The 20,965-nt window shown below is 44.5% G+C and overlaps 1 protein-coding gene across 8 annotated transcripts in view; it reads left to right on the top strand.

Moving 5' to 3' along the window:
• The window catches only part of MYO18A (myosin XVIIIA), a 328,523-nt gene that overhangs the window by 234,783 nt on the left and 72,775 nt on the right, over positions 1–20,965 (top strand). For all 8 annotated transcript variants that reach the window (XM_066599575.1, XM_066599574.1, XM_066599571.1 and 5 more), the window contains 4 exons: positions 3,174–3,317; positions 13,536–13,625; positions 14,644–14,763; positions 19,878–19,989. In XM_066599575.1, coding sequence (XP_066455672.1) covers positions 3,174–3,317; positions 13,536–13,625; positions 14,644–14,763; positions 19,878–19,989 — 466 coding nt within the window. The remainder of the gene's footprint in view (positions 1–3,173; positions 3,318–13,535; positions 13,626–14,643; positions 14,764–19,877; positions 19,990–20,965) is intronic.

The following is a 20,965-nucleotide window of genomic DNA, read 5'->3' as shown; positions in this document are numbered from 1 at the left end:
CACCTGTTGCTGGAGTACGGCGCTCTAGGCGGTAGGGCCACCTGTTGCTGGAGTACGGCGCTCTAGGCGGTAGGGCCACCTGTTGCTGGAGTACGGCGCTCTAGGCGGTAGGGCCACCTGTTGCTGGAGTACGGCGCTCTAGGCGGTAGGGCCACCTGTTGCTGGAGTACGGCGCTCTAGGCGGTAGGGCCACCTGTTGCTGGAGTACGGCGCTCTAGGCGGTAGGGCCACCTGTTGCTGGAGTACGGCGCTCTAGGCGGTAGGGCCACCTGTTGCTGGAGTACGGCGCTCTAGGCGGTAGGGCCACCTGTTGCTGGAGTACGGCGCTCTAGGCGGTAGGGCCACCTGTTGCTGGAGTACGGCGCTCTAGGCGGTAGGGCCACCTGTTGCTGGAGTACGGCGCTCTAGGCGGTAGGGCCACCTGTTGCTGGAGTACGGCGCTCTAGGCGGTAGGGCCACCTGTTGCTGGAGTACGGCGCTCTAGGCGGTAGGGCCACCTGTTGCTGGAGTACGGCGCTCTAGGCGGTAGGGCCACCTGTTGCTGGAGTACGGCGCTCTAGGCGGTAGGGCCACCTGTTGCTGGAGTACGGCGCTCTAGGCGGTAGGGCCACCTGTTGCTGGAGTACGGCGCTCTAGGCGGTAGGGCCACCTGTTGCTGGAGTACGGCGCTCTAGGCGGTAGGGCCACCTGTTGCTGGAGTACGGCGCTCTAGGCGGTAGGGCCACCTGTTGCTGGAGTACGGCGCTCTAGGCGGTAGGGCCACCTGTTGCTGGAGTACGGCGCTCTAGGCGGTAGGGCCACCTGTTGCTGGAGTACGGCGCTCTAGGCGGTAGGGCCACCTGTTGCTGGAGTACGGCGCTCTAGGCGGTAGGGCCACCTGTTGCTGGAGTACGGCGCTCTAGGCGGTAGGGCCACCTGTTGCTGGAGTACGGCGCTCTAGGCGGTAGGGCCACCTGTTGCTGGAGTACGGCGCTCTAGGCGGTAGGGCCACCTGTTGCTGGAGTACGGCGCTCTAGGCGGTAGGGCCACCTGTTGCTGGAGTACGGCGCTCTAGGCGGTAGGGCCACCTGTTGCTGGAGTACGGCGCTCTAGGCGGTAGGGCCACCTGTTGCTGGAGTACGGCGCTCTAGGCGGTAGGGCCACCTGTTGCTGGAGTACGGCGCTCTAGGCGGTAGGGCCACCTGTTGCTGGAGTACGGCGCTCTAGGCGGTAGGGCCACCTGTTGCTGGAGTACGGCGCTCTAGGCGGTAGGGCCACCTGTTGCTGGAGTACGGCGCTCTAGGCGGTAGGGCCACCTGTTGCTGGAGTACGGCGCTCTAGGCGGTAGGGCCACCTGTTGCTGGAGTACGGCGCTCTAGGCGGTAGGGCCACCTGTTGCTGGAGTACGGCGCTCTAGGCGGTAGGGCCACCTGTTGCTGGAGTACGGCGCTCTAGGCGGTAGGGCCACCTGTTGCTGGAGTACGGCGCTCTAGGCGGTAGGGCCACCTGTTGCTGGAGTACGGCGCTCTAGGCGGTAGGGCCACCTGTTGCTGGAGTACGGCGCTCTAGGCGGTAGGGCCACCTGTTGCTGGAGTACGGCGCTCTAGGCGGTAGGGCCACCTGTTGCTGGAGTACGGCGCTCTAGGCGGTAGGGCCACCAGTTGCTGGAGTACGGCGCTCTAGGCGGTAGGGCCACCTGTTGCTGGAGTACGGCGCTCTAGGCGGTAGGGCCACCTGTTGCTGGAGTACGGCGCTCTAGGCGGTAGGGCCACCTGTTGCTGGAGTACGGCGCTCTAGGCGGTAGGGCCACCTGTTGCTGGAGTACGGCGCTCTAGGCGGTAGGGCCACCTGTTGCTGGAGTACGGCGCTCTAGGCGGTGGCGCCACCGGTTGCTGGAGTACGGCGCTCTAGGCGGTGGCGCCACCGGTTGCTGGAGTACGGCGCTCTAGGCGGTGGCGCCACCGGTTGCTGGAGTACGGCGCTCTAGGCGGTGGCGCCACCGGTTGCTGGAGTACGGCGCTCTAGGCGGTGGCGCCACCGGTTGCTGGAGTACGGCGCTCTAGGCGGTGGCGCCACCGGTTGCTGGAGTACGGCGCTCTAGGCGGTGGCGCCACCGGTTGCTGGAGTACGGCGCTCTAGGCGGTGGCGCCACCGGTTGCTGGAGTACGGCGCTCTAGGCGGTGGCGCCACCGGTTGCTGGAGTACGGCGCTCTAGGCGGTGGCGCCACCGGTTGCTGGAGTACGGCGCTCTAGGCGGTGGCGCCACCGGTTGCTGGAGTACGGCGCTCTAGGCGGTGGCGCCACCGGTTGCTGGAGTACGGCGCTCTAGGCGGTGGCGCCACCGGTTGCTGGAGTACGGCGCTCTAGGCGGTGGCGCCACCGGTTGCTGGAGTACACTGTAGTAAACTATATATAATAGTTTGTAACGTAAACCTTTTATCAGCACCTGCACCCTTGGATGGGTGACTTTGATCACCTACTTCTACAGCACAATTCACTATAAAATACAACCACCTGTTTCTAACGCCATACACAGAATCACACTGTGACAAATTGGTGAACTTTTTGAACACCAATTGATTTGGTCAATAAAAAAATTGCAGCCACTTTCTTTAGTGCCTTTCAGCTAATTCCATAATAGTTGTCACCTGTTAGAAACCGGTGCTTTTGCCTGACACTATTTAATGCAGGTATATTCTGCCTAGCACATGAATGACAATAGGATAAGGCTCTAACCACAAAATAAATCGTCCTCTCCCGAATTATCTCTTGTTGTTCTTGCCACTCCTTCCACCTTCTTGTCTCTTTCTTCCTTCGTCGTCTCAATCACTGTCTTTATAATCGAATATTCCCTTAACCTACAAGGACTTCCGTCCTCTCGTTTCCACAACTCTCGTTGGTCCTCCTTCTGTCTAGTAGTCCTTTTGGTCATGGTCCTGCCTTTAACATGTATCTCCATCTTTCTTTCCTCTTTCTCCCATACAAGGCGTGCTAGCTACAGTTTATCGGAGTGATGTCCTTGGCATTGTTCCTGTGTGCTGAAAGCAGCTTGCTTTCTTTATTTCCAGTCTACATTGCCTGATGTTCATGACTGCCCACTACTGTTTTTTTTTACTGTTCTGATTTAAGACTTAATTGAAATCCTGGGATATTGTACTGTCTTACCCTCTGATCCTTCTTCTATATTGCTGTAGATCCAACAGCTTGCTATTCGCTGCATCCAGAAAAACATCAAGAAGAACAAAGGTGTAAAAGACTGGCCCTGGTGGAAACTCTTCACTACTGTCCGGCCCCTGATACAGGTGCAGCTCACAGAAGACCAAATCCGAGGCAAAGACGTAAGTAGGGTGGTTGTAGCAGTATGGTCTTGATATGCTATGTCGGTAGTAGGTTAATTACTCTGCAGGAAAAGCTTTTTAAGGTCTAAATAGGAAATCAAGATGCACATTTAGGGACTGTAGGTTAAAATAGTTGAATAAAGCTTTTTGTACAACATGTCCGTCTGCCTCTCTCTACTGATTTCTAGCACTCGGAGGGAAGAGTTAAATTGCATTATATAGTGTGTTTCCCTAGAGATGGTAGATAAGTGCAGTTATTTCCAAACCAATGGTGCATGATGAATGTGAAAGAAATCCTATATATGTGTTGTGTGTATATACATGTAATAACATATTTCGCGGTTGACCAGTGTTTTTATGTAACTTGAGCGTGGTTTGTTTATTATCTTTTTAATACTGTGTACGCTCACTAAAGAATATTGTCACATAATAGACACAAACTGCTGTTGTGCAACATACCGTATTACAAGTCCTTCATTCAAATGACTGGCCATCCATGTAATATCTGGACAGTCAGGTCAGACAGAGTTAGAGACGTGCGTTTGTGAGTGGCTCTTAACCATAGCTCATGAATGGGGGGACCAAGCAGGGGATCCACCGCTGTGAGGTCAGTATGCCCTAATTGGGTATGTACAAAGGGGTGGTTGTTATGAGATGACCCATTTTAAGGGGTTATACTGAGGATTGGTTATTAATATCAGATCATGGCGATTTGATATCCTGAACACACACCCCACAAATTGGTGTCCTACTCATTGGTCAAGTGGCCTTTTCAGGTCAATGCCATGCACTGCTACTTAAAAATAATAAAGAAAGTACAGGACTGATATACTGGGAAGCCCTTTCACTGTTTGGATTCCTAAAACTTAACTTTTAATGCCAAAAATAGCTAAAATTTGTCTGGGCTATCACAAACGTATAGTCACCCACCACCTGTGTTAATTAGAAGGTCAGAGATGACAGTGTAGCAAACATTGACGAATGCTTTCGGAGTGTTCCCCTGCAGATCTCAAAGGTATAGAATCCAACCAGTGGATGAACCTATACAGGGAAACACCTGGTGGTATGTACACTGTAACTATAACCAAAAGAAGGAGGTTTAGCGAAATGCCACACTCAAAAATCCCAGATACAGTTAAATATTAAACCTGGGAAGAGCAATCACCCCCCACCCCCCAAAAAATGGTATAAAAAAAACCAAAGGAGGGACATCCACACCTAGAGGGTAGGGGATTAGAACCGCCCGCGTGACAGCAAACCGTATTGACAATAAGAGAAATGATTCCTCCGTGGTGGTAGACCACTAATCCGTGTTCAGACCAATGAGCTCAGTAGGGTGTCCAAATAGAACACTGCATTCCCTGGTCGGCTCCAGGACTGGGAGAGAGACCTACCAGAGAATGTAAGATAAATACTAGGTTTGTTTAAGCAATGTAATGTTCCTGTAATTTCAGTATTCAGGAGCTTTAGTAGTTCTAGATTTTAAACATATGGGTTCTAGACACAGATATTTGGTTTGATATTCATTTCAACGCATTTCTGTTGAATGCTCAACTCATCAGGAACCATAATGCACAAATGAATGAAAAGTTAGGGAAAAACCTCCTATATCAATGTGAAGGAATAACCTAGTGGCGCCTCTACTCCTAGAGCAATGTCTAGAGCTAAGCCCTGTTAGAACTCTGTCAGCTGAGGTTATTTAACCAGATCTCTGTCTAGGGCAACATAAGTCTGACTACAGCACTTTTAAACAGTTGATCGGTTGGGGTGCCAGGTGTCGTCATCCCACCGATCAGATGATGATCTATACTGAGGATAGGTCATCAGTATTTTGGTCCTGGAAAGCCCCTTTAAAGGGATTCTGTCATCAGGTTCATGCTACCTGAACCATGGGCAGCATGAACCTCAGACAGATGCCTATGGCCCCCATGAGTGTGTTAATCTGAAATGCTGCAGTGTTTAAGGCGCATTTGTTCTGAAAGTTTGCCTTGGAGTTGAACTCCGAGTCACGTGGGTAGGCCGCTCTGGCTTCTTCCGATACAGAAACAGAGAAAAGAGCTGTCACTGCATAGAGCGGGCGGGCAGAGGCCATAGTGGCCTACCCCGTAGCTCAGTGTCAAACTCAAAGTGCATTTATTCAAAAGGACCGTAGCGTTTCAGAATAAAACACGGAGGCAACTGGCATCTCTGTCTCGGGTTAATGCTGCCCGTGGTTTGAGCAGCATGAATCTGATGACTGAATCCCTCTCAGGCTAGGAACACTCTAGCCAGAACTAAGAGACTCTGGCACAGCTTGCATCGGACAGCACACGGACACAGCACATTCACATGCATTGCCATATCCTAGTTCATGTCTGTAAAATGAGCCTCAATTGGACATGTCACATGAAAAAAATGGGCATTTGTATAGCCTTATGTGCTGTCTGTGGCATTACATGGACAGAATAGGGCCCAAAATAGGCTAGAGTGCACCTAGCCTAACTCTTACTGTACATGAACAATGTCTAGTAGCTTAAAGGCCCATTTAGACACAACGAATTTTGAGCAATAATCGTTGTGTCTAACTGCGCTGACATCATGCAGCTTTTGTTAGCCAGCCACTAATCGTTGTCTTTCAGCATGCTGCCTTATCAAGAGTTCACAGTGGGATACAGCTGATACTATTGTTTCAGCTGTATCCCGTGCCCTGAACGCAGGCGGGGTATGAAGAACACAGCGGTCCAGCTGTGTTCTTCATACTCTGCACGGAGCACACCGCTGTATACCAGTGGAGCGCGCCGTGAACAGTCGGGGTATGAAGAACACAGCGGTCCAGCTGTCTTCTGCATGTATAACAGCCGGGCGCTCTGAGCAGAGAACAGCTGGATGCAGAAGACAAGCGGCCCGCTTGTCCTTTGCATACCCCGCTCGGAGTGCAAAGTGATCGCTCAACTTTGAGCAGTCACCTTGCGCTGTAAAGGCACACAACGATTATCGCTCAAAAGTCTGTCTTTTCATGTCTTTTGAGCGATAATCGTTGTGTCTAAACCAGGCTTTAGTTATGGTACTAAATTGCGCTTTCTATGTGTTTTTCCTATAGTTTTTAGTCTTTCTGACATTTTCTGTAATTATAGGTCTACCGTAGAGTACAGTTTATCAACATAAAGTTTATTAGCACGTGTGAATTACTAGAATGACCCATTAGTTCAGGTATTGTTTGGTCTTTTCACATGTTCCTCGTTCCTATTTTAGCCTATACACACAGCTAGGAATTTGTGCCTTTCCATCTAATGGGACATATCCAGTAATGCTGTATGTAACAGGAGAACTTGGATACCAAGTACCAAAGGCCAGGCTCAATTTATTCTGTAACTTTAATCTCCCACTTGGAGTTCTTGTGGTTTCTTCCCTGTCCTGTGTGCAGCACTTAGCATTGTAGTAAAATGTTCTTACCATGGTGACTAATAATCTCTTTAATCTTCTTTTTTAAACTTTTTACCTTTTGAGAAGCGTTCCCACATCTTCCAGTAAAATTCTGATCCTTTCTGGATTTCTAATATGGAGAAAGCCTTTTAAATACATAAGACTACTTCTCAGTTGTGGCTGATGTTCTTGATGGTTAGCAGGTCTTGACGTTGAGTGCTGTAAATGTAAAGCTTGGGGAACCACACTCTATTAGTAGTTTAAACTTGGAGCCTACAAGTGGAACAATTGAGCATACTAGGAAAAGTGCAGATCAAGAAAAAACTTTAAGATTTGTTTACAGAAAATATTGGACATATGTGAAGCCCCTGGAATGCATCAAACCGCGATCACTAGATATACAGCGTACTGTAATAAGAGAATAGTGAAAGCATAAGTAGGCGCAGGATAGACAAAACTTTATTACTCCATGCCAAAAACTTGCTTGACGAAGACCTTTTGCGGTCGAAACGTAGCAGCTTGTTTTTGACATGAAGGAATAAAGTTTTGTCTATTCTGCACCTACGTATGCTTTCACTATTCTCTTTTTACACTTTGGATCTAATTGGGGAGTATTGGTTCAAACTCCCTGCATTTTTTGGTCCTACCTGTACTGGCAATATTTGAGTGCTGCTGCTAATTCTACGTAGATATACAGTGTGGTCATGGAGATGCCTGATTTTGGATTCCTCTTCAAATTCTCCATCAGATACATATATCACATGCACCCATTCCCATTTGAAAATATCCACTTGGTTCCAAGATGACTACTTTCAATATGGCTGCCATGTTTAACACCACCCCTCACAGATTTGCTCCCTTCACCATAGCAACATACCACACACAGGATGGCATTTCTAACCACTGTGTTCCATTTATTCAGGTGTCTCCATGCCTTTGGCCACCCTATACTCCTTGCATCCCAACAGCTTCTGTTTCATTAGTAAAAGTCACTTTCCAATGAGCATTATTACTGGATCTGGTTAAAACCTAGCGATCCAAGTAACTTTTGGAAGAAACTATAACTTTGAAAGTTTCCATCCAGAAATATGATGCAATAAAGAACCTGATTTTTGCGTACCATTACCATAAAGTTATTGCTCATTGTTATCAGGAGGATTAAGCTGTAAGAGGTTTCCAACGGCGTTCGCCATGTTACTAGAGACAATGGAGCATGCTGTGCATATGTGCAGAAATCTTCCTTCACAATCTAAGCCTCATCTGTAATGTTTCCTAATACGTTATTGCCGCCGCTTTTGCATCCTGAATAGAGTATATTTGTGAGTGTTGTTATGAGTTCTTTTCTATAAAGCTACTTGCTTTTTAAGCTAAGTGGCCCCTTAACACCTATAGAGTAAATTATACCTTTTATCGGCCCATTGTGTTCTCCAGTACAACATGGTTTTTGAAATCTGTTCCTAATGGGGTAAACCTATTACATTTACTGGTATAGCTGATTTACTTTATATTGTTGGACAATGAATCACCCAGTCACACAATGCTTTGGCTTTAATCCTGAGAACTGATGAAGCTTAAAAGAGAATTTTCTGTGAAACTACAAAATTATTCACCGGTAAATTTAAGTCCGTGAGTTGGCTGCTATCATATAAAGAGAATTTCCACTTAAAAACTAATTGTGTTAAGTATGACTATTTTTACTATTTCTTTAAAAAAAATAAATGGCATTTTTCTATTTTTGTGGATATTTTTGAACATTCACATTCAGTCACATTCATAATTGCCGCCATAGGGTATTAGTTGTCTGTTGAATTAGCTACTCAGAAACTTTTAATCAACCATCGTTTTGTCAGCATTTTCTATCAATATGATCATTAAAGAGATTGGAACCTGGGGCACTGAAAATGCAGTCCTATCTGTGGTCAGCATGTTACACGCTAAGACAATCTTTCAAACGATTGAAAGATTGACAGTTCTAGTGATCATTTTGCATAGTGCTAAATACACTAATGCCCATTTTATTAGCTTCATTTGCATGTAAATGAGCCTCCTGGAGCTGTTTGCACAACACGGCAGGTGGTCTGAGCTCTGCATTCAGCTCCATTGTTCTGGCATTGGCTGTCAGCTGAATACAATGTAATCAGTGCTCCTGTGCAGAACACAGCATATGGTCTGTTATCTCTTCTCCAGCTGAATGATGCATTTTAGGCTCACCTTAAAATCCTCATTCAGCTGAAGAGTGAACAATGGTAAAATTTACATATGACGATGATCGCTCATATGCCATCGTTTGAATTAATTTTGAACGATAATCGTTGCGCGTAAAAGGGGATTTATAGAGCAGGAGGAGCTGATAAGATTGTTCCTATAGTCTAGCAGAAGACTGATTAGAACTTGTCAGTCCTGCTTATTTTGGTTTAGGAGTCCAGTTGGGAGTCTTATCTGCGTTTTCAGTTATTTCTATATTCGCAGTCATACAGGGGCAGCCAATGGTGTCCATCTTGCTTTATGGCAATTCCCTGCTCATTCTGGTTTTAGTTGTTGGGTGGGTGGTCTTAACAGAGTTTTAACAGTTATTTCAATAGCAATCACTAATTAGGACCACCCACTGGACTCCTAAACAGAGAAATGTGAGTCATCGCCTAGCAATGATGCAGCGTAATCTGTACTGTGCTCTTGCGCCGGCACCACATGCGCAGTACAGATCTGGAGGGGTACACAGGGGTTACCAGCTGGGGACCGGGTCGGGTTCGGCTACGGGATCGACATGGCTGTGTGCATTCGGCCATATAACATCTTTAAAGGGCCACTCTGGTGATTTTTTCCCCATTTATTATGTAACTAGCCCCCCAGTATATATGTCTTGTTTGGTTATTCTTTTCGACCTGAAACTCTTAGTCCTTCTCAGGTGGGTCATGTGATCTTGTTCCGGCCACCTAAGATTTACTTGGCTTTGTGTTCTCAAAGTAGTCAGTTTTTCAGTCAGCATAATTCCTGTGACCCTACCACACAAGCTCTTTAGAGGGGGAACAAACTCCTATCATAGTTACTGCTTATGATTAGAGGCTCCTATCACACAGTTATAATGAAAGCTATTAGTTCAGCCTCCTGACTCATGATCTGTAACTTATTTAGCTGAATATAAAAAACAGGTGGTAATGGAACTGTCCTCCCAGGAGGCTGAGATGGTACTGTCTAGAGCTGCTCGTGATGATGGGGTTGATAGCATAGAAAAGTGAAAGAGAAAGCCGGTACACATCACGCTGGTGTCTAATAGATATCAGGCAGGAGGCTGCACTGCATGGAAGTGGTTGCAATAGACAGATGACATCCAGTGTTTTACAGGCAATCAGGTGAGGATGGGGGATGAAAAATGTGTGTGTGTGGGGTGGGGGGGTTCCCCCGAAGTAGCCCTTTAAACTTTTATGTCTAGAACTCCATACTTGTGTACCTGCGTTCTCACGATGACTTACCTATTCTGTGTTGCCTGTAGAGCACCAACATAATCCTTAGTACTGCACAGAGATTGTCATAGCCATAGTATATACTGTATTTTGGTGGTTAGTAATACAGATAATCTTCAGTGCTTACAGTAGGGGCGCAGTGAGTTAGGTTCTATTAATCTCATTCACATGCTACAAAAAAAAAAATCTGCTGAACTAATTGACCTGCATTACGGACTTCAAATCCACAGCACGCTGCAGACGTCACCTTTTGCAATGCATAGGGTGAAATCCGTGGCAAATCTGCAGTAACACAAGCAGATTTGCTAAAGGTTCATTGCAGAATTTGCAGTACGGGGTGTATTGCCCACAGCAGAAAATGTGTTAAATGCAGATTTGACATGGATTTCAGTGCGGATTTGCATTTCTAAGGGTGCAATCTGCTGCGAAAACCCGTAGTATAAATTGGCACGTTGCACCATATAGATGAGACTTGGTAAATACACTGTTGCTACTGTAAGTGCTGTAGATCTTCTGCACACAATGCTGGTGCTTCTGCCCCGTGTGGATGTACGCTAAGAGATTAATAGTTAAGTTATTATTTAGTAATTAGACATTGCATGCATCGTGCAGCCTTTTGCTGGCCTTACGCCCTACATTTTAGGGTTGGCCACTGTTTTAGACTACGCCACCGACTGCCAACCATCACATGAAATCTAACCTTGCAGACCTAGGGAAGTGTGAATGTTAGCATTAATGTGAGCCAAGAGACCTGCTTCCTCTCCTCCCCTCGGCTGAGAGCTGCTGCTGGTAGGGATGTTCACATTACGTTTATTGCACACCGGAGGCTTGTCTGAGCGAGGAGGAGTGGCAGAGAATATGTTTATGATTATCAAGAGCCACACCAGGGAATTGTTAGCTCTGTTACTGTCATGCAAAGGGAAAGCAGACTGATCATTGTGGAAATGTTACATTATACCTCTTGTGGGTACTAGTGGCAAAGAATGTGACCTCCAGCAGATATGTGGCTAAGGCCGAATGCACATGGCCGGGTCGGATCCCACAGCGGAATCCAACCCTGTGCCTGGCCGGTGACCCCTGCGTACCTGTCCGGATTCTTCATGTATTGCGGATGTGCTGGCCAGCACTCATGCACAGTACAGATTATGCTGTGCGTCGCTAGGCGATGACTCGGGTTATGCAGTGTCATCTGCGGATCAGACGGCTTCCATTGACTTCAATGGAAGCCGCGTGGAATCCGTGCTGAAATAGAACATGCTGGCATTTTCCTCCGCACGCAAGAAAATCGCAATTGATTTCCATTCGTAGACAGGGTAAAGCGATTTTCAATAGTAAGTTTATAGGCAGTACTTGCTCCGGAATCCGTAGGCGGATGCCCACTTTGGATTCCGCAATGCAAATACACCCGTGTGCATCCAGCCTAACTGTATTGTATCTATTGCCCTCCTGAATGTAAGGTTGGATCGTTTAGTCATCCCAATGCAGATTGGATAGGATATCTCAATACATTCAGCAATTTATATCCTTACCATCAGTTATTTCTGACAATAACGCCCCTCTACTTCAGACTACCAAAGCAACAATGCAATATCTCCATCAGTAATTCTTTTTCAGGTGAACTCTGGTAATGTACATAAATCACGCTGATAGAGTAAGGGCTGTGATACCAATTGTTCTTAAAGGGGCACTCTGTTGAAAACACATTTTTCCATCCCTGCCCCTTCCCCACCCACACCTCACTTGATTGCCTATCACCTTCTAGAGGTCTTCTATGTATTTTTCAGCCACTTCCATGCAGTGCAGCTCCCTGTCTGAGGCTTATCAGGCACCATCTTGATGGTGATTTTTTTGATTGTCCTTTTTTACATCAATCATGATCCAGCTGTGCTGAGGTTATACTATTTCTGCCTGCTGGGTGGACAGTTTAATTACAGTTACTGTCTATATTCTTCCAAATAAGCTACAGACCATAAGTATACAGTCAGGATGATGTGTTGGATCTCCTTAATTATAACTGTGTGACAGGAGCTGTCGTCACTAACTGTGACAGCCTATAAGCAGTTTCTGTGGTAGGGTCTATGTAACAGCCTCACACAAACTGAGAAACTGACTACAAACTGGATACATCATGAGATCACATGGCCATCTCAGGAGAAAGAGACCAGGAATTTAAGATATAGAAAGGAATAACTGACCAAGGTAGCACTAGCTCACTTATATATACTGGCGGGATAGCTACAGTGAATTATTTTTTTTTATATATACTGAAGTGACTCTTATACAAAACCTACCATGGCTAATACATAAAAATGACATCATAGTACTTTACTTCCTTTGAGACTGATAACTGGCAGATGTGAAACCACAGATCTCTCCAGATTACAATTCTTAAAGACTAACTTCACTTTTTACAAACTTTTGACAAGTCAGAGCCAAATGTAAAACGTTTTGATCAATGGGGGTCCCGCTGTCTAGAGACACCTTCTGTAGACCTCTCTGCATCCGTCTTCAGCTGTCGAGAGGAGCCACGAGACAACTGAAGGGGCATGGTGCCATGGTGACTGGCGTAGCCCCTTCATTTCAGCACTCTGTGGGTGTCTTAGCAGCGGGATCCCCAATTATGAAAATTTTTGACATGTTGCTCTGATATGTCAAAGGTTTGTCAAAAGTGCAGTTACTCTTAAAGTTTGATTTGTAGCTTATTAAAATTGCTATGAATGTACAAAATTTGGAACCCAGGAAATTGTCATATTTGTCTATTGAACTACGGACATTCTAATTTTCTTTTCTCACTAGTCGTAACTTTTCAGAATTTTTAGAAAATAGAGGGACATCTTTATTTTCAAGGTCGCCAAATAATTTAGGATTTTGATGGAAAAGTCACTTTTTAATAAAAAAAAAAAATTGGATTTGTCTGAAATCTAATGCCTTTTTAATGAGGAGGATAGACAGACTGTATGTAGAACCTACCACATATTGCCTGGATCTGCCAAGTACCTCGTATCTATTGCCACACTCAACTGTAGTGTCCTAAATGGACAGAGCACCAAAAATGGAGTTCATTGAAGTTCTGCACTCTGATGACTTGTCATGGGTTCTTCACAACTAAATAACTGATGCAAATTTTCAGTAGAAGCCAAAATTTCCAATTCAGATGATTCTTTCTGAACCTTTCAGAAACTTTAACAAATATTTTGAGCACTCTGTTCTAAGCATTGCCTGAATGTATTTGCCTAAGACAGACCCAGTTGTAGATGTGTATTTTTTCCTACAGACCATCCATTTATGTTTGTGATCATTTTCTGTGCCATATCTGCACAGGCCTAACTTTTTTCTATGCATGTTCTTTTTGTAGGAGGAGATACAACAGTTAAAAGGCAGGGTGGACAAAGTGGAAAAAGAGCGGAATGAGCTGCGACTGAACAACGACCGCTTGGAGAGCAGGGTAATGTTTATTGCATGCTTTTGAGCCTTTGTTTGCCCAACTATACAGAAGTTCTACAAAGCCAGAATGTTAGACAAACTAGCAACTGTTAGGCCTCATGTCCACGGGGGGGTCGGATTCTGCATGCGGTAGCCCGCAGCGGAATCCGACCCTGCCTGCGGCCAAGGACACTGCTTACCCGTCCGGGTCTTCTACTTTTTTCACCGTGGATGTGTGCGAAAGGGTTGGCTTGCTTTCCCGCCGAATCCGCGTTGCAGACGGGGCGCGGATCGAACTGATTTATTTAACTTCAATGGAAGCCGTCCGTCCGGGAACCGCACTGAAATGGACCGTGCTGCGATTTGTTTTCTGGATCAGAAGGTCGGCAAAACAAATCTGCATGCCTTAATTCATGTGCAGACACCCATGCTTCCCTATGGGCGGCATGAAATCAGATCCGTCCGTGGACATTGGACCTTGGCAGAGGGCATCCTGCAATTTCTAGTCACATGTTCGTTTACGTATTCCTTCTGGGAATGGACTGTAACTGCTGGTCATCACTTGGAGAGACTACTCAATGACAGTGAAGTAAAGTAAATCTTTCTATGGTTCTGTGCAGACTGTCTGAGCCTATTGTTTGAGGTTTATACTAGGAAAATTTCTTATACTTCTGATGAAAGAGCCCAACATATAGTCATACAGTGGCATACCTCACAGATTTGGTGCAATTTGCAAAAAAAAAAAAAAAACTACACGACCCATGCCAACCAATATTTGGATCAGTGGAAAGAATTCTTCCAGTAGCTTTCTCTTTATTGTTATACGTTTACCCTATAAACAGTTGGTCAGTGCATCTATTGTGTTCAGATTTTTCTTTTGATAGTACTCTCAATCTTCTGAGATTCTTTATTTAGTTTTTTTAACAACAGTGAAAAACTATCAATATATTGATCAGATTAGGAAACATTTTTATGTTTACTTCAAACTTGTCTTTTTTGTCTTCCTCTACTGAAAATGTCATGTGTTAATCTGCTTGTAGATCACAGAACTAAATTCTGAGCTCACAGACGAAAGAAACACAGGAGAATCTGCCTCCCAGCTACTGGAGACAGAGACCGCTGAGAGGCTGCGTGTGGAGAAAGACATGAAGGATCTACAGGTAAAACAGATGCCTGAATGCAAAGACAAGTGTGGGTGGTGCCTGGGCTCCCAGAAAAGTCAACTTTCCTCTTATCTCTCAGAACATGATCTAATAGCCACAAAATATTAGATGACAGCTTCCTTACCTGGCATGGTTTGTCTTACCACTAACCCTTCATATTGCCTTATAAGGATTCTGGCCTTTAAACAAGAAAAGTCCTGTGTCTATGTGCATACCGCTCTACAAATAATCATTTTTCTTGCACTTAACACTTGGAATTCACTCTATGTATATTGGCATACATTCAACTAATAGTAGGGCACTACACATAAAAACGACAAAAGCAAGAGCATTATATTCTTCTCTTTCTTGACTTGATATTCTTCTCTTTCTTGACTTGATATTCCTCTCTTCTCAACTCGATGGTCTTTTCTCTTCTCGACCCGATGGTCTTTTCTCTTCTCGACCCGATGGTCTTTTCTCTTCTCGACCCGATGGTCTTTTCTCTTCTCGACCCGATGGTCTTTTCTCTTCTCGACCCGATGGTCTTTTCTCTTCTCGACCCGATGGTCTTTTCTCTTCTCGACCCGATGGTCTTTTCTCTTCTCGACCCGATGGTCTTTTCTCTTCTCGACCCGATGGTCTTTTCTCTTCTCGACCCGATGGTCTTTTCTCTTCTCGACCCGATGGTCTTTTCTCTTCTCGACCCGATGGTCTTTTCTCTTCTCGACCCGATGGTCTTTTCTCTTCTCGACCCGATGGTCTTTTCTCTTCTCGACCCGATGGTCTTTTCTCTTCTCGACCCGATGGTCTTTTCTCTTCTCGACCCGATGGTCTTTTCTCTTCTCGACCCGATGGTCTTTTCTCTTCTCGACCCGATGGTCTTTTCTCTTCTCGACCCGATGGTCTTTTCTCTTCTCGACCCGATGGTCTTTTCTCTTCTCGACCCGATGGTCTTTTCTCTTCTCGACCCGATGGTCTTTTCTCTTCTCGACCCGATGGTCTTTTCTCTTCTCGACCCGATGGTCTTTTCTCTTCTCGACCCGATGGTCTTTTCTCTTCTCGACCCGATGGTCTTTTCTCTTCTCGACCCGATGGTCTTTTCTCTTCTCGACCCGATGGTCTTTTCTCTTCTCGACCCGATGGTCTTTTCTCTTCTCGACCCGATGGTCTTTTCTCTTCTCGACCCGATGGTCTTTTCTCTTCTCGACCCGATGGTCTTTTCTCTTCTCGACCCGATGGTCTTTTCTCTTCTCGACCCGATGGTCTTTTCTCTTCTCGACCCGATGGTCTTTTCTCTTCTCGACCCGATGGTCTTGTCTCTTCTCGACCCGATGGTCTGGTCTCTTCTCGACCCGATGGTCTGGTCTCTTCTCGACCCGATGGTCTGGTCTCTTCTCGACCCGATGGTCTGGTCTCTTCTCGACCCGATGGTCTGGTCTCTTCTCGACCCGATGGTCTGGTCTCTTCTCGACCCGATGGTCTGGTCTCTTCTCGACCCGATGGTCTGGTCTCTTCTCGACCCGATGGTCTGGTCTCTTCTCGACCCGATGGTCTGGTCTCTTCTCGACTCGATGGTCTGGTCTCTTCTCGACTCGATGGTCTGGTCTCTTCTCGACTCGATGGTCTGCTCTCTTCTCGACTCGATGGTCTGGTCTCTTCTCGCCCCGATGGTCTGGTCTCTTCTCGCCCCGATGGTCTGGTCTCTTCTCGCCCCGATGGTCTGGTCTCTTCTCGCCCCGATGCTCTGGTCTCTTCTCGCCCCGATGGGCTATTTGCTCTTTAGTTTATTTAAATCCAAAGAGTGCCTTTTTCTCTCTTCTCCAGTGTTATTGTGTACGTATGAATTGAGGTGGAAAAGGTGATTTTTAGCGTGAATACTTCTGCAGCTGGGAGGCAACATGCTGCAACCAAATCCTGCGCTCCATGTTCTTTCTGCAATTGAAACTAAACCCGCCAAGAGGCACTCCTAGTAGAAGCCGTGCGGTACCAGGAGAACATTTATTTAATTAAAACCTATTTAATAATGTGACCCCCTATTCTAAAGGAAGAAGATATTCCACTGAGTACAGTGACCCTACAAGAACACAAGTCTTCAAGCTTCTCATTGTTTTACCATTGACAGAAATTGACAATAACGTTTCTAATAATTCTTACATATTCCATCATTCTCTATCAATTATGCATCATGCTAAACCCTTTTAATAGAAGATTTTGCAATTAAGCAAATTGACTTTCACAATACGATTTCGACTTGTATTAGGACAGAGCAACTCTGCAGTTACTATAGATTTCAAGAAAGTTTGTAAGCCTTCTGCCCAAGATCCGCACGTGTACTAGTTTTGTTTTAAATTTTGTTATGCACGTTTGTTAACAAAATGGACAGATGGTTCTTAAAAGCCGTTCACCACATTTAAAAAGGATCTTTCATCTCCAGTACATACCTTTTTGGAATGTATTTTTGTACATCTTTCTATAAAAAAAACTTCTGTCACGCCATCTGCCTTATACCACAAATGCATCCCTTGCCTTTTGCCCATGTTGTGTTATGTAACGTTACGGTATTATGCAGCTCCCACAGTCCTGCCCTACTGCCTGTTTTTTGGGGGGAATAGCCGTGCCTCTTATATACTTTAACACCATTTCAGTCCTGCCAAGATTTTCAGTCCTATCCACTTCTTCTTTTGTATTTGTGTTGTCACTGCTCCAGATTGGCCTTGCCGTCTTTTATAATAATACTGATTACTTGTAAGTCTGGGGTGGAGTGGGAGAGATTGGCAACAAGATCTGTTGTCAGAGTACCTCTTGTGACTGAGAACACTTCAGACTTGTTTCGTCTGCCAGTATTAATGTGTGAAAAGTATTATAAAAGTCTAGCTCCACAGAAAGAATAGACGGCCTCAACTCTTATGTAGATACTTAGTTTGGATGTTTCCTTTTTATGCAATTGCACTTTACTTCCAGTCACTCCTGTGTGTGTATGTATGTATGTGTGTGTGTGTGTGTGTGTATGTATATATATATATATATATATATATATATATGTATGTATGTATGTATGTATGTATGTATGTGTGTGTGTGTGTGTGTGTGTGTGTATACATAATTAAAAATTATATATACACATGTATATGTAATTTTTTAAAATATATTTTGTGTGTATATGTATATATTTTATATATGTGTATGTACCCTGTTTCCCTAAAAATAAGACATACCCTGAAAATAAGACATAGCATGATTTTCCAGAATTTTCGAGGATGCAAAATTATTTTACAGGCTTTTTAAGGATGCTTGAAATATAAGCCCCGTTAACAGTTAAAGTCAATTTAAATAGTGTCCAGGCAGCTATACATGTAAAAAAAAGTTAAATCTTTTTGAACAAAAATTAATATAAGACACAGTCTTATTTTCGGGGGAAGCACGGTATGTATGTGTATATGTATGTGTATATATATATATATATAGTATGCATATATAATGTAAGTGTGTGTGTGTATATATAGTGTATATGTGTGTGTGTATAGATAGATAGATAGATAGAGGTGTGTGTACATACATACATCCACACACACACTTTACTTTATATATATACTGTGTGTATGTGTATATATATATATATATATATATATATATATATATATATATATATATATATATATATATATATATATATATATATATCATTTTTTTTATTTATTATAGGTTAGGATATACTTCCTAGTTATACATCCTAGAGGGGGAAATTGTCTTCTCTTGCTTTCAGCGCCATTGCATTAATGCCCGCCATTTGTTTCACTAATGGTGGCATAATTACATTTTCATAATGATCTATTTACCATTTAGATTAAAGAACTGGAATTCTTATTTGTATACAAGATAAAACTTGTCTTGCAAAGAAAATTAAAAGCATTTTCTGCCAATCTTTGCCTAATGCAGACATTTAATATACCTTTTTAAATTGTCCTGCTTCAGTCAGCATCTAGCTTTCCTCCATGTCTGTTACATCTGAATGATCACGTCACTATTATGTTATTACCCATTAGAGTAGAATCCCTATAAAGCACCATCAATAGGACCTATCAGATTGGTAATATAATAAAGTATAACACGCTTGTAAAGGTAGAGCATCTTCAGAAAGAAAGAGAATGAGAATAAAAAGTCTGCAAAGATGATCGATCAAAACTGTCACTTAAATTGTCGTTTGGGCGATTTTTGTGCGATCATCTTTCAGTGTAAATGGGGTCTTAGAGAAGTCCTTTACACACAGTGTGCAAGAAGAGGAGAATTGAGCCTCCCGCACCTGGTGTCCCAGACTTTCTGCTGATCCAGGGACTGGTAAAGAGTAGTACAGGACATGTAATACCACGTTGTACTGTAGAGAGAGGTGCTACAAGGTAGCCAATGTGTACATGAACTTTAGTAATACAGGGGTTTTACTGGTGGTAATACTACACTTCCCAGCAAAGTGCACGTGCCTCAGATCTGAACTGTCTAAGACATTATATGGCGAGTCTAGTTTCAGATTACAATGTCCTGGGAAAGACCACCGAATGCTATAAATAATCTATCCTGAGGCCATTGTAACTTGAGAGATCACTTGGATGTGAATCTGCTTATGCACACGGATGCAGATTCTACAGTCGTAAATTTGTCATTGGCTGACAGGATATAATAATCTCATCTGTTACACCAATCTGTATGCTAAATTATAACACTGCTTCTATTTACAAGTGAATATGTGGGGGGGGATACATTATTTAATTTGGACCCTGAAAAGGCTTACTGGTAGAGATGAGCGAGTATACTTGCTAAGGCTAACTACTCGAGCGAGTAGTGCCTTAGCCGAGTATCCTCCCGTTCGGCTCTAAAGATTCGGGGTGGGCGGGGAGGAACGGAGGGGAGATCTCTCTCTCCCTCTCTCCCCCCCCGCTCACCACCGCAACTCACCTGTCACCCACGCTGGCAGCTGAATCTTTACAGACGAGCGGGAGGATACTCGGCTAAGGCACTACTTGCTCGAGTAGTTTGCCTTAGGGACTATGCTCGCTCATCTCTACTTACTAGTTCAAAGTAATCCAACATGGAAATCTCCTCAACTATATCCTCTAATCCGTTGTCTTTATGTGTAGGCCAAATACGATGCACTTAAAAAGCAGATGGAATCCATGGAAGTAGAGGTGATGGAGGCCCGACTGATCCGAGCAGCAGAGCTAAATGGAGAGTTGGATGATGATGATTCTGGTATGTTGAGCTTGCATCATTCTTCATCTTTGTCTCCTCCGTAACATCATCCTCTAGTAGGAAGAATGCAATTTGTCCAGTTCCAGCTATACCCAAAGCTCTTTTCAGGTGTTGTCCATTGATTTACATGGTAGCTATCTAAAAGTGGCACTTGACAACGTTTCCTTTCTTTTGGAGTATGCAAATATAGTTACTTCCTTATGGAGGAGAGCTAATTTTCATAGTTCTCCAAGAAAGTATTGCCTTTAAGACTCCCTATACCAGCTGGACCTTCGTAAAGAAGACCAGTACCCTCCAAGAGCTTTTTGTGGAGAAGAGCTAACATGTAGCATTTTCCTAAAGACTCTGTACTGGCTAGCTTTTCATCCTGTCCTGCACAATCCAAAGTCTTTCAAAGCTATCCTGACCTCCCATTGGAGTACTTTTACACAGGCCAATAGTCGCCCGAGTGATTGGTTTAAAAACAGCAATTACGGGCAACTGTTTTCCCATGTAAACACCGGACCCAAAAGGGGAATCTCTCACTTGTCTCTTTTCAACACAACTGAAGAGATCTCCGGCACGCTCCACCTCTACTTAATGAGCGATTATTACTTCTGTGTGAAAGCACAAGAGTGATAAATATTGGGAAGGCTGTCAAGTGCCCAACTGGCATCCCGGATAAAAGTACCCTGACTTGGCTGTATAGATAACTTCTACGTGAACCTCTAAGTACAGATCTAGCTAACTTTAACTTGACGCTTTAGGTCCCTTCCACATCAGCATTTATTATTTCTACTTGTTTGGCTCTTCATAGGAGCCAAACAATGAAAATACTATAAGCACTATACTGGATATGATGGCGCCCGATGGATGCCGTTGACTATAATGGGTCTGTCACTTCTGGCACGCCACTCAACATTCTTGCAGATTATATAGTGCAGCATGCTGTATAACCAGAATTCTATGGCGAATCTTTTTTAAAAGCTCTAAACCG

Source organism: Eleutherodactylus coqui, chromosome 4, assembly GCF_035609145.1.
Source record: "Eleutherodactylus coqui strain aEleCoq1 chromosome 4, aEleCoq1.hap1, whole genome shotgun sequence".
NCBI lineage: Eukaryota > Metazoa > Chordata > Amphibia > Anura > Eleutherodactylidae > Eleutherodactylus > Eleutherodactylus coqui.
Note: the sequence above shows the minus strand (reverse complement) of the source record. Positions and strands in the feature narration are given on the sequence as shown.